The sequence below is a fragment of the Copidosoma floridanum genome, unplaced genomic scaffold (assembly GCF_036245765.1).
Source record: "Copidosoma floridanum isolate Cflo_tuat_1 unplaced genomic scaffold, Cflo_Japanese_pri ptg000021l, whole genome shotgun sequence".
Lineage (NCBI taxonomy): Eukaryota > Metazoa > Arthropoda > Insecta > Hymenoptera > Encyrtidae > Copidosoma > Copidosoma floridanum.
The window spans coordinates 26,402,936-26,417,172 of NW_028321898.1; the positions used below are offsets into that span (position 1 = coordinate 26,402,936).

At 38.3% G+C, this 14,237-nt stretch overlaps 2 protein-coding genes across 2 annotated transcripts; one reads left to right on the top strand and one right to left on the bottom strand.

Annotated features, from left to right (window-relative positions):
- Positions 1–10,309: 10,309 nt before the first annotated feature.
- LOC106639097 (uncharacterized) lies at positions 10,310–11,179 on the bottom strand. Its single transcript, XM_089594820.1, is given in 3 exon segments — positions 10,310–10,560; positions 10,764–10,988; positions 11,053–11,179. Coding segments are annotated over 3 exon segments (603 nt in total).
- Positions 11,180–11,803: 624 nt separating this feature from the next.
- LOC106639124 (uncharacterized) lies at positions 11,804–14,138 on the top strand. The gene is made up of 4 exons (XM_089594821.1): positions 11,804–11,881; positions 11,968–12,135; positions 12,200–12,423; positions 12,497–14,138. Exons 1-4 carry the CDS (start codon positions 11,804–11,806, stop codon positions 14,136–14,138), a joined length of 2,112 nt encoding a protein of 703 aa, XP_089450947.1.
- Positions 14,139–14,237: the final 99 nt, after the last annotated feature.

A 14,237-nucleotide genomic window follows, 5' to 3' on the forward strand; every position in this document is an offset into this window, starting at 1 on the left:
GTAATTCGTCTGTCATTAGGAGGAAGGTTTTGCATGTTAGTAGCGGAATTAGATGTCATACCACTGGTAGTAATTTGTCCGTCATTAGGAGGAAGGTTTTGTATGTTAGTATTGAAATTTGATGTCATATCACCAGTAACTATTTGTCCGTCATTAGTAGGAAGGTTTTGCATGTTAGTATTGAAATTTGATGTCATATCACCAGTAACTATTTGTCCGTCATTAGTAGGAAGGTTTTGCATGTTAGTATTGAAATTTGATGTCATTTCACCAGTAACTATTTGTCCGTCATTAGTAGGAAGGTTTGGTATGTTAGTATTGAAATTTGATGTCATATCACCAGTAACTATTTGTCCGTCATTAGTAGGAATGTTTGGTATGTTAGTATTGAAATTTGATGTCATTTCACCAGTAACTATTTGTCCGTCATTAGTAGGAAGGTTTGGTATGTTAGTATTGAAATTTGATGTCATATCACCAGTAACTATTTGTCCGTCATTAACAGGAAAGTTTTTCGAGTTAGTATTGAAATTTGATATCATACTACTGGAAATAATTTGTCTGTCATTAGTAGGAAGGTTTGGTATGTTAGTTTTGAAATTTGTTGTCATACTATTAATACCAGTTGGAGGTTGATGAAGGACAGTAGACGAAGTAAAATAAACTGGTTGACCAATAATGTTTCCAGGTTCTCTGTACTTGCAAATCAAGTGAGTCATATCGGTGTATTCTACTATTTTTTCTTTGAAAGCAGCGCATCCAATTTTCGTGCTTCTACTCCAAATCATCTGAGTGTACGCTCTAGCGGCTGTGAGATCACTTGCGCTAAAGAATACATAATTTTGTAGCATACATATGGTTATTTTTTACATTTTTTCAGTTGATCGTAGCTAATTACGTTAAAGAGCTGGCATGTTCGTGATTGAACGTATTCGCTTGAGAGGACCATTTCTTAACAATAGATAGCACAGAATCACTTGAGTTGGAGGAATTAACTATGTAGTCATAGTTGTGACCTGTTACAGGATTAGAGAGATCTGTAAAACATTTACGGAAGTCTGGGTCAGATGAGCACGAATAGAGTTCATTCCAAGCTTCCTCCTCTAAAACTTCGTCCCATTGCTATAAAAATAAAGTTTCAAATTATACCATTTTTACAACGAATTTTATTAAAACTTTCGATTACCAGATGTTCTAAGTTGATTGCTTTCAGTTGTGGCCTCGGGTTACCCATTCCCTCGATACCCTGACTCAATTTATCTCTAAGGGAATTGTGGGCAAACAAAATTTCTTTTTTGTCATTTTCCGTGAGTTTATAAATGGAACAGCCTTCACATTTCAAAGTCCCAGGGATCTGACACACAAATAAATTAATACAAATGAAAAATTTGAATGTTCCTTTTTTACATGATACGCTTTGACATTTAATCCAATACTTACATCATTTGACGTACTAACTTGAGAATAAGCAGATTTAATCATAAAAATAACGACTATCAGTTGCACTGGACAATTCATTGTTGAATGGAAAATTCGACTGATCTTAGGTGAGTGTAATTGCAGTACTAATTTTGTCTCCTCTTTATATACCAAACGAAAATCAACAAATTTCACCATCACGTGAAAGTATGCAACAATTAACAGTATGATCGTGCACGTATTAGTATTTGTGTAATATATACAGAGTTACTTGACGTATTACAATGAAAAGTTTGATTTAAAAAAATTTCCGACAGACGTGCCGTTATGCGATACAATTAGTCATTTAGTCGGTTCTTGTGGTTTACTTTTAGAGAAACTTTTTCAAACAGTACCTGCTCATTTAAGAAGTGATCCCGCTGCCTTATTGTTGCACTGAGAGAAGAATTTGTTTACTATCAACGTACAAGTATGTTAACAGAAAATTAGCTTACATGTTCTTTATAACATTTCAAATTTTAACTGTACGCAGATGGCATGTTAATAGTTAACATGCCATATTTTTAATACTTTTATTACTCCAATATAATTAAAATAATATATTATGGAATGACAATATAACAAGAATACGTGCAGTCTTCTATTCTATGTAATAAAAATGTAAACAAAGTTCACAATTTATCAGTTAAAATATTATTTTTACCATGGTAAAATATTGGAATAAAATATTGATATTTCAAGTATTACAGTACGTCAGTTTTTTTGAGTTTATGGTAATTATCACTTATCTCTTGAAAATATGTTGTAATTGTAAGGATTACAAAATAAAAAAATAACAATAACACAATAATGCAGCGAGTAAGACTCTCCGTAAAAATATATATTTTTTTCGTATCAAATTGATCTCAAACACAATTGGATCATAAAAATCCAAGAATACACTCATATATATATTTACTTAGTATGAATGCATAATAAAGATCTTATAGTCATAAATGTAAAAGACTGAAATCACCCGGATAAAACAATTAAACTTAGAGTTACTGGTTCTTCCCACATTTTTTAAAATTGCACTCAAAAATATGGAGTTTGTAATAAATGATAAAAAAATTTTTTTTTTAATCACAGTAACTGGTTTAGTTTCAAAAAATCTAAAAATCATAAATTTGTAATATGATCAAACAAACTTCATTAAAGTATATTTTGAGTAAAACAGTATCTATCCAATGTGAAAAAGATCAAGCAATTCGCTTGTTAATTAGAAATAATTTTTTCGAACAAGGTATTTATTCTTTTACTTATGCCCGATCGTTTTTTATTTGAAGGTATTGACCAACTACTATTACCAATAAAAATCCGTTTATTTTGCTATTCTCCAATATAACCAAATAACATTTCTCCAAAAGCCTCCGTTGCAAAAAGTATTAGTCGTATTAAAATAAAATTGACAAACAAATAGAGATAATTTTTGTTCCAAGACTGCTACTATCGCTTATTTGCTCAACACATAAACTCCTAAAAATTACCCGTTTCGAAAAAGAAAAATTTTCAATCACACGTAAACAAAGATATACACATCGAGCCAGTGTAACATTATGCCATAGCATTGGAAAAAGTTGGGCGATATGGAAAGGGGGGGGGGGCAGCGAAGGGAACCGCTTCTTAATTAAAAAGCTCTTCCCATCCCAACCCCTATTTCCCGCCACAGCGGCAACAGCAGCATTTATTCATTCGATTATCTCGAGGGCAAAACGGGAGATTCCCCGAGCCTCCGTCTCCTCCTCTCGTCCTGCTACAACTGCCCCATGCCCCCTTTGCTTCAATTACTCGAGACTCTGGTGCTGGTTCATACACATGCGCCCCTTACCCTGCTCGGCCCTTTTTTCTTCCGATCCTCCATCGGACCTCAAACGCGCCCTTTTACCCTTACCCCTCTTCGACCGCTATAATAAGATTATACATACAGTGGATACAAACAAATATACATATACGTAGAGATGGATAAAAATGTATGAAAAAGAGAGGGGTCGGTGGTATGTTTCGCGGTTGTTACGGTTGATCCCGTGGAGCACCCCACACTGCACATTATAACAATGCACACCGCACGTGCACATGTCATATGTATGTGTGTGTGTGTGTATGTGTGTGTGTACACACCGAAAGTGAGATATGACGCACGAGCCTGTTCTGAAGCCTCAAGGGCGGGGTTTGTGGTGAGAGAAAGGAAAATAAAGAAGGAGAGCGTGGCAAAAAAATGCCCGTCTCGCTCTCCCTATCTCTCTAGATCCCCTCGTTTTGGAGGGGTTTCGTATCGAGCTTGCGTACATTTATATATACGGGCTATTGTGGATATAGATGGGTCCATGCGCACTTACACCGACAGCAACGAGAGCATCATATACATTATACATGTATACGCACAGTAACGACAAGGCCACAATTAACGCTGACAAAATGGCGTGATATACAGCTTTTGTTTGATTCTTTCTTCGATTGTTGTTGTTATTTTCTTTTTCACTTTTATTTATTTCCACTTGCATTGTTTGTACCCCATCGAAAAAAAAAAAAAAAAAAAAACACCGATCTGGGGCGAATCGTACAAACGGGTGCAATTTTACTGAAATCAATGATTGTCATTTTTATTTACCATTTATTGTATGCCGCTACTCTCTCTCTCTCTCTTTTTTACCAACGATTAGAAAATTGCACGTCATGTTGTATAATATGTATGATTCCCAAGACGCATCGGGCATTGATCCACATTTATCTATATATACATGACAGCCAATAACAAGAACGGGAGAGCTATGTTAAAATAGGCACCTCTCGGAGAGTAGCGTCCCATATAAATTCAGAAGAGAAAAAGGTAAAAGCAGAGGAAGAAAGGGAGAAAAGGAGCAACGGGAGACGACTCCTCGCGCTCTCGTATTTATCTAATACGCCTCGGCGGGAGGTCGTCAGCGCGAAACGTCGCGCACGCAGCGAGGGGTGCATTTATATATATATATACATATATATTGTACGCATAGCGCGGCTACCGATTGTGCGTGTATATACACTTATATACCTGCACGGCATGGACAAAGTCGAACGGATGTGTCGTGTAGGCCGTGGAAGCCGGATTTTCCTTCCGATGTATGTATACTTGTTGGCGACAGGTTGACTTTGCCTTTTCTTTCTCTCTTTCTTCATCCCTTTTCCCCGAGACCGCCCGCGTTGTTGTTTTATTTATCTCGCGTTTGCGCTATTCACTGGCAGATGTTGACGACAAATCGGATTGTCGGTGTTTTTCTATGTAACACGTGAGAAAACGCCGTTTCACGATCATTTACCCACCGTGGCTCGAACGAGGTGAAAATTACATACGTGTACGATTAATATTAATAAAAAATAAAATAAAAATATACATACATCTAAACGTGTACGCTGAAAGAGTCACGGGGCAGGATATCCATACTCGACTCCATTACCCTAGCGAATCCTTTAGTCCACGCGCACAAAGGCACTCTCTCTCTCTCTCTCTAATGTACCCAACTCTTTTCTCGTCCTGCGCGGTCAATAGGTCTCTATATACCTACACGAGACTGGCAGTAAAAACGAGCCTTACTCCACTCTTGTCGTGAGCCCTTTGCTTTTCCTTGTACGTACGTGGTATACGCGTGTATTGGAACGCGCGCCAGCACTGTAATCCCAAACGATCCTTTGCCCCAGGATTACAAGCCCTCCCATTCTGGCACATTTCTGGGGATTAGCCGAGTCGTGTAATACTAAATGGATTAATCGGTTTGTGGATATTTTCTTTTTTTTTTTTACGTGTAGCCTTTTTTCTGTAACTGGTGGTTGTACAAATATTTATTTTGCAGTGATTTAGAAAAAAAAAAATACCTACACATCGCGTACTAAATCTGCAAAACTCCTATTTGCTGGATGTTGGAATGGCTATATCTAAAAAGACAGACGTCTAAATTAGTATTGGACCGTATTTTGTTTGTTCAAAGGATCGCCAGGGCAATTTATAATGAATTTGAAAGGCCATAGCTCACCAAGTACAAGAAAGGTCAATTTGAGCGAAGAAACAAAGAACGTGCATTTGGTAATGCGATCCCTCATTTTTTTTTTTTTTTTTTTTTTTTTTCACGCCATTTCTCGCATTCGTGCGAGGGTGATTTATAAACACACCTCCCCCCGCGCGTTCAATGAAGAAAAAGAAGAAGAAAACGGTCAAAACTGCCGTGGAATCAAAGTGCCCTCAGAATTCCACCGTCCCAAAATACATGACAAAGACTTGAGAGGCACGACAACGCGAGCTGAAGCGTATAACTTTCCGGAATCCCAGCGTGCCCACACCCGCGTGATTACAATGCGTGTGCGCGCATGAAAATGATGATATCAGCTATCGATCTAACATAGTCCTGAGAAAAATCCTCCCACCCCCGCTCGCGCACCACCGCCCAGACAGCGTGGAGCCCGCCTCGGCAAACAATACGCCTCCGTAGGTATACAAGAGAGAAAAAATCGCGTGGCTAAACAAACAGAAACCGTACGTGTATATATGTATATGTATATGTATGTATGTATAAGCAAACACAAAGGCGTCAAAGTATATATGCGACAACAAGTATATGAGTATAGAAAAACGAGGGCCCCCGGATGCATTTCGCGCCGAAGGAATAGAGTGTGGACGGAGAAGGGGGCCATTAGGTGGCATTTAAAAAGCGTTTAGGGAGGACGGAGTGTATGGGGCTTCATATATCAGCCAGTCGGCAGGGCGCCCCGGGTGGCGGATCTTTTATTATTTCGGCTGTGTTGCGTTCCTCCGGCTTCTGTGCGCGCGTGATTGGCTCCCCGGGCGCTGCGCTCCCGAGAGATGGATAAAATCGGGAGCTGCCGATCGAGAGATCGACGATATCGTCCTTGTCGTCGTAGTCGTCCTTACCCCCCCCCCCCTCGTCTCGGTCCCTGACTTCTGGACTGCGTCTTTGTTGAATCATCCGTGGATGGTCCTTTGTATGACTGTTTGTGTGTGTGCTTTTTGGGCGGTGGAGGGGTTTGGGTGCGTTTTAAAGAAAAAACGATACATTTTTTGTCGAATAAACGCTGAATTACGTGTGTACCAGCTTGCAAGTAAATTGATAATTCTGAGCTGTAGGTAAACAGGGTGTATGTAATTATGATGAAGGTTAGATGCGGGTAAAGGAAAAATCATGCACGACTCTTGGATAAAAATGTCATGCTGGTACGAGAGAGAAAAACCGTAGTGCCCAGTGTCACCTGTAAAGAACAAGTGACTTTTGGATTAACCAGTTGGTTTATTGTGCATTAATTCTTATACAATCTAAAGACTCTTTTCTTTGTTTATTTGTTTGGCAATATTTTTTTTTCTTTCAACATCAAGTTTCAGGCATGAAAAATAACCAGCACAGCTGTCGCAACATGATTCATCTTCTACAGACAAATTTCTTTCCTCGTTACAATACTAAATAACTTTGTAGTTCGTAGGTGCACATGAAAACATCTACATCCCTAGAGACGTACGTGCTTCGTCTCTCTTTTTTTTCCACTTTTTTTTTAACATTATGCCGATACATGTATGAAATATATGTCTACTTTCTCCCGTAAAGAGGTGGATGTAACGTGCAAGACTCGCGCCACCTTATCATATTGAAACGACGAGAGAATAAAAAAAAAATCTATTATCCACATGTGTGTGTATTGACATTGTATAAAATATACGAGTGGAGGATAATTAATGGGACAAAGTTTGATACGTTGGGTGTATTTGCGGACCAACCTTTTTTTTTCTCAATGTTTACAAGCTAAAAATGTACCGACGCCAAAGTTGATGACGTATTCGGCACAAGCGATAAATCTCCTCGATATCAGATATCTAAAAATATAACCAACATGATTTGTTAACGTTTCTTTCTAGGTCAAGTTGTGCCAAACTCGATAATCACCTTTGTTCAAATATTTTATTTAAGCGTACTTCATTTAATTTCATTTTTTTTTTTTTTTTTTTTTTTTGGAGGAGGGGGAGGGTTACTATGCGTTAGCTGATGTTTTATCTATTCGTAACACGTTGTACATACACACATTTGAATAATTAATAGTTCTCAATCAGCCCGATGATTGTGCCAACATCAGAAAAATCCATTGAAGTGAAAAATTTTCCTGGAAAAACCCCCAGTGACCCCAACAGTAAAATCAAGAAACACCGATTCCGTCGTCCAAACAAAAAGTCAATGGCAGCGCACTTACCCTTCACGTATCTGCAGTGAGAAAAGTCTGTCACCTCCTCGACGAGGGAAAGAAAAAAAAAAAAAAAAAAAAAAAAAAAAAAAACAGAACTGTCGCAACGAGAGGGCACCCGCAGTGCGAACCGTATACACATACGTACAAAAGTGTATACTTTTCTAAACTGCTGGCTAAACGGTATCCACGTGTATGTGTGTATATATACGGTATACACATGGAGATGCGCAGCGTTTATGTGTATAATGTAACGGAAGGGACGCCACAATGGCTACTTAGGAAAGGGGATGGCACGACGACAAATGGATACGGCGTCCCATTTCGAGGACAAAAGGGAACGAAGAGGGGGGGGCCATTCGGACTGTTCCTTTTGGCTTTTTCGCGGCGGTGATGACGTGGAGTTGGTTTCTGGTGGCGATGCCTTGTTCAAAGATTTATGGGATTAACGAGAGCACCGAGTGAAGAGTAGGCGAGGCTCGACATTATATACGTTACGTCCAGCGGAGAGTTTGGTGCGTTGCATGTACTATATTGTTTCGATTGGACGAATTTTCAATTTTATCACTCGAAGCTCAGGCAGAGCCCATCTCTTTTGGGACTTTCGCGTTGTGCAGAAAGTGGGGCCAACTGGCTGGTGCATGGGTAATAATTAGCTGGACAAACGAGAGCGGCGAGAGAATAAATTTTCGAAATTTCGGGCCATTGTGCTTGGAAATAAATGGAGCTGTTTTGAAAATTCTATTGCGTGATGAATGTACCCCGGTATGCCAGCCCCTGGATGTATCATACATTCAATCTCTTCGCTTCGACAAATTAATGTTTGTATTCATTTCTTGGAAAGTACGTATCTATGAAAAGTGTATAAGGTATAAAGATGCAAATTGTTGGTAAAATAACGGTATGGAAGGGTAACTTCAAGCTATATATATATATTTATTCGTTATCTAACGATTGATATCTCTTTGATTAAACATTTAAACTGGAGGGTCTTGTAAAAAGCTTTGATCTCGATCAAATGTGTGTTTAGCGACTCGTTGGATTATTCAAATTGACTTTGTCACATAGACCGAAACTAGTTTCCCAGTAATGACGCACGAAAAAAAATGAAAACTTTTTGGTGACGATGACCAAAATTCATGGGAAGGCACCGCTCCCCCGGTAAAATCCGTGCCGATTCTTTCGCACCTGCGTATACATATTACCAATCCACTTGACACAATTAATCCGATCGGTGCGGTGATCTAGAAAAAAACATTCCCGTGACGCCCTTTTGCACCTTGCATTGTGTGCGCATATACTGTATATATACATCTGGGGATGCGGGTAACAATAAAATAAAGCGGAGCCAAAAGAAGAAGTCACACGGTCAGACGCCGAATTCGCACCTCACCCGTAATATCCGTGTATATGTACATATATACCGCGGCCGACGGAAAAATCTCGGGGGCTCTAGATGCCTTTGTTCGAAAAGTGGGCTCGTGTGGGCGGGTGCCTCGTTTGTTGGGTCACTCAATGGACTAACTGCGGGGCGGGAGGAGAGGGGAACTTACATTCACGCTCACCTGTGGGAAGATCGTGAGAAACGGCCGGTGAATATTTCCAAAAGTTCCGTATGGGCCATTGCACGGCCGTACTTTTATGTACGAGTACTCTCTCGTCAGACGCAGAGGTCAGTTCGAGGAAGCTCATGCGTGCGTCTTTGTATGGAAAAGTTGGGGACCTTTTTTTTTTTTTATTGAATCGGAGTTTGATGCCTTTCTCATATAGTACCTCGCACACAAACGAAAATTTTCCTCCCGTTTCGGGTATTTGGAGTGTTGTTTTGTTTGGTCTTGGAATTAATTGCCCTTAAGGTATTGGAGGGAAGGAGAAAAATGAGTTTTGGAATTTTTTTTTTTTTTTTTTTTTTTTTTTCGATTACAGCTAAAACTATATGCCGCAGATTGGATTTTCAATGTATAATAAACCGAGATATGATCATAAAGTCATAAAAGCGTTTTGGGTTTCAGGGGTAAGGTATATATAGGTATGTGGCCATAATGGTCCCTATATAATCCAAGCACGAGGCCCCGGCAGCACAATAGCACCACACGTCTTTGTTTCCCTTCGATCATCGTCTTTATTTTCTCCGTCTTTTGTGAAAGCGGCGCGTGAGAGCTACCGGTTTTTCTATTTCAGGTAATCTCTTAATTTAAACGATTAGGTAATAGCTTTTCTTACGGATACACGTGTCGATCGGCAAACTCATTCGATACCACCCAAACGGTCGATGATTGCGTAAAGGCTCTGATGAATTTTCACGCTCATTTGAACCTTTTTTCTATTTTCAATTTATCACCTTTTCAATACTTTTTTTTTGTGCTCCGTACAACTGTTTGTTCTATGCACAATAACGAAATGTAGAAAATGTATTAATAGTATTATCACATAACTGGCGAAGAAAAAGTCACTTGCTACGTATACATATACGTACACGTTTGAAAAAGCAAAGACACTACCTGTGAGAGATAACTCACTCGAGTGTAGTAACAATCACCAACTCAAGGGTTTAGCTGTCGTAGTTTTGCTATTTTTTTTTATTTTTTCCATCATCTTTTACTATTTTTATTTATTTTTTTTTTTTTTCTTGGCTTCCTTTTCAACACTTCACCTCGTTTTTCTTAACCCTCGACCACGGCCTGGGAGACCGGTATTCGAGATCGAGCTTGTTCTTGTCGCACTTCCTCCTAATCTTCAACACGAAGATATTCGGGTTCTCCTCGAGATTGACAGTCGGCAGGTTGGCAGACGGAGCCTCTGGAACCCTCTGCTCCGGATTAGGATAAACGGATACTGTCCGGCAGCCCTGGCCTACCTTCTGCAGCACGAAATCGTTTCCATTGTGCAACTGTGAAAAAACAAAAAAAACTCGTGTCAAGTGAAGTATCACCGCGAGTCGCACGCGCTACGGTTCAGCTAATATTTGCCAATGTTCGGCACTCAAATATACACACAGATACCGTTTGCTCGTGGTTTGGAAAACCCGAGCTGAGCTTGCACGTGCGTCGTCGAATTTACTTGTTCAAATAGTACACTTACCCCTTGGCCGAAATTATTTTGGGATTCCCCGGGTTCCGTCTCAACACAATCGCAAGGTGGTTCAAACTCCGGTTTTGGCTTTTCCTTCTGCAGACGAACCACCAGACGGTTATTGTTGAACGTCGTCTCGATCTCCTTGTACGGCAGCCCCTTGCTCGCGATCTCCGACACAATGCTCGGCTTTTCGAGCTCCTCTACCGCTGGTGGTGAGCACCCACATCCATACGAGTCATCGCTGTCTGCAATTGCGCTTATCAATGGTTCATGCTTTTTTTAATAAAAAATAAAAAATAAAAAAACTACTTTATCTACCTGTCGTTGATGTTGATAGGCACGATTGCAGCGATGGGTTATGGTTTAACAAGGAAGTGGTCGATACTTGAGGCTTGTCGTGTATCCGACAGCCACATTTGTGAGCCGGGGATATCATTTCTAATGATTTTTCGCTCAAAATTTAGATGTAAAAAAAAAAAACAGATTTTTTGGAGGGGATTTGTTGCAAGAGACTAAAAAGTAATTTTGAAATAACCTAAATTAACGAGCACGTTCTCTCGTAATGAGCGTCTTGATGGTGAACGGCTTGAAGTTGCATATTAAGTGCCAAGTAATTCATCGCTACCAGCTTGAAATTTAGAACATGAAGAAAAATATGGAGGGTTTTACACGTTGTACTGGATTATTTTCTTTGAAAAAAAAAATTTATAATCCTTACAATTACAGCATATTTGCGAGAAATAAAATGAACTGGTACGGTTTAAAGAAGTTTCTCTGAAAGTAAACCACAAGAACCGACTTAATGACTAATTGTATCGCGTAACGGCACGTCTGTCGAAAATTTTTTTAAATCAAACTTTTCATTGTAATACGTCAAGTAACTCTGTATATATAAGACAAATAGCAATACGTGCACGATATTACTGTTAATTGTTGCATACTTTCACGTGATGCTGAAATTTGTTGATTTTCATTTGGTATATAAAGAGGAGACAAACTTAGTACTGCAATTATACTCACCTAAAATCAGTCCAGAAAAATCAGAATTTTCCATTCAACAATGAATTGTCCAGTGCAACTGATAGTCGTGATTTTTATGATTAAATCTGCTTATTCTAAAGTTAGTACGTCAAATGATGTAAGTATTGGATTAAATGTCAAAGCATATCATGTAAAAAAGGAATATTCAAATTTTTCATTTGTATTAATTTATTTGTGTGTCAGATCCCTGGGACTTTGAAATGTGAAGGCTGTTCCATTTATAAACTCACGGAAAATGACAAAAAAGAAATTTTGTTTGCCCACAATTCCCTTAGAGATAAATTGAGTCAGGGTATCGAAGGAATGGGTAATCCGAGGCCACAACTGAAAGCAATCAACTTAGAACATCTGGTAATCGAAAGTTTTAATAAAATTCCTTGTAAAAATGGTATAATTTGAAACTTTATTTTTATAGCAATGGGACGAAGTTTTAGAGGAGGAAGCTTGGAATGAACTCTATTCGTGCTCATCTGACCTGGACTTTCGTGATTGTTTTATAGATCTCTCTAATCCTTTAACAGGTCACAACTATGACTACATATTTAATTCCTCCAACTCAAGTGATTCTGTGCTATCTATTGTTAAGAAATGGTCCTCTCAAGCGAATACGTTCAACCACGAACATGCCAGCTCTTTAACGTAATTAGCTACGATCAACTGAAAAAATGTAAAAAATAACCATATGTATGCTACAAAATTATGTATTCTTTAGCGCAAGTGATCTCACAGCCGCTAGAGCGTACACTCAGATGGTTTGGAGTAGAAGCACGAAAATTGGATGCGCTGCTTTCAAAGAAAAAATAGTAGAATACACCGATATGACTCACTTGATTTGCAAGTACAGAGAACCTGGAAACATTATTGGTCAACCAGTTTATTTTACTTCGTCTACTGTCCTTCATCAACCTCCAACTGGTATTAATAGTATGACAACAAATTTCAAAACTAACATACCAAACCTTCCTACTAATGACGGACAAATAGTTACTGGTGATATGACATCAAATTTCAAAACTAACATACCAAACCTTCCTACTAATGACGGACAAATAGTTACTGGTGAAATGACATCAAATTTCAATACTAACATACCAAACCTTCCTACTAATGACGGACAAATAGTTACTGGTGAAATGACATCAAATTTCAATACTAACATACCAAACATTCCTACTAATGACGGACAAATAGTTACTGGTGATATGACATCAAATTTCAATACTAACATACCAAACCTTCCTACTAATGACGGACAAATAGTTACTGGTGAAATGACATCAAATTTCAATACTAACATACCAAACATTCCTACTAATGACGGACAAATAGTTACTGGTGATATGACATCAAATTTCAAAACTAACATACCAAACCTTCCTACTAATGACGGACAAATAGTTACTGGTGATATGACATCAAATTTCAATACTAACATACCAAACCTTCCTACTAATGACGGACAAATAGTTACTGGTGAAATGACATCAAATTTCAATACTAACATACCAAACCTTCCTACTAATGACGGACAAATAGTTACTGGTGATGTGACATCAAATTTCAATACTAACTTACAAAACCTGCCTTCTAATGACGGACAAATAGTTACTGGTGATATGACATCAAATTTCAATACTAACATACCAAACCTTCCTACTAATGACGGACAAATAGTTACTGGTGGTATGACATCAAATTTCAATACTAACATGCAAAACCTTCCTACTAAGAAAGGACAAATTACTACCAGTGGTATGATATCAAATTTCAATACTAACATGCAAAACCTGCCTCCTAATGACGGACAAATTATCACCGGTGGTATGACGCCAAAATTCAATACTAACATACCAAACGTTCCTGCTAATGACGGACAAATAGTTACTGGTGGTATGATATCAAAATTCAATACTAACACACCAAATATGCCACCTAATGGACAAATAGATATTGAAGGTATGATACCAAACTTCGCTACTAACTCGCAAAACATCCCCCCTAATGACGGACAAACATTTACTGGTGGTATAACATCAAAATTCATTACTAACATACAAAACCTTCCTACTAATGACGGACAAATTACTACCAGTGGTATGATACCAAATTTCAAAAGTAACTTGCAAAACCTGCCTCTTAATGAGGGACGAATGGTTATTGGTGGTATAACATCAAAATCTGCTACTAACATTCCAAATCTGCATTCTAGTGACGGACGAATTGGTGTTAATAGTTGGCCAATATCTTCTAATACTGATCTGAATGACATGAGTAATCAAATCAATTCATTATTTGAAAAAATCCTTTTCTGTCTAAAGCAAATTATTTGGTCTTTGATAGATCAATTACCGTAAATAATGAAGTTTGTTTAATTACATGTTACATGTATATTTTTAGATTTCTTTTGTTCTAAATAAATAATAACTATAATTGAATACAATTATTTGATCATT

Coding starts and splice junctions, on each gene's coding strand:
- LOC106639124 (XM_089594821.1), top strand. CDS start 11,804: ATGAATTGTCCAGTGCAACTGATAGTCGTGATTTTTATGATTAAATCT. Junction 12,136..12,199: donor CAATCAACTTAGAACATCTG/GTAATCGAAAGT, acceptor TTATTTTTATAG/CAATGGGACGAAGTTTTAGA. Junction 12,424..12,496: donor GAACATGCCAGCTCTTTAAC/GTAATTAGCTAC, acceptor TGTATTCTTTAG/CGCAAGTGATCTCACAGCCG.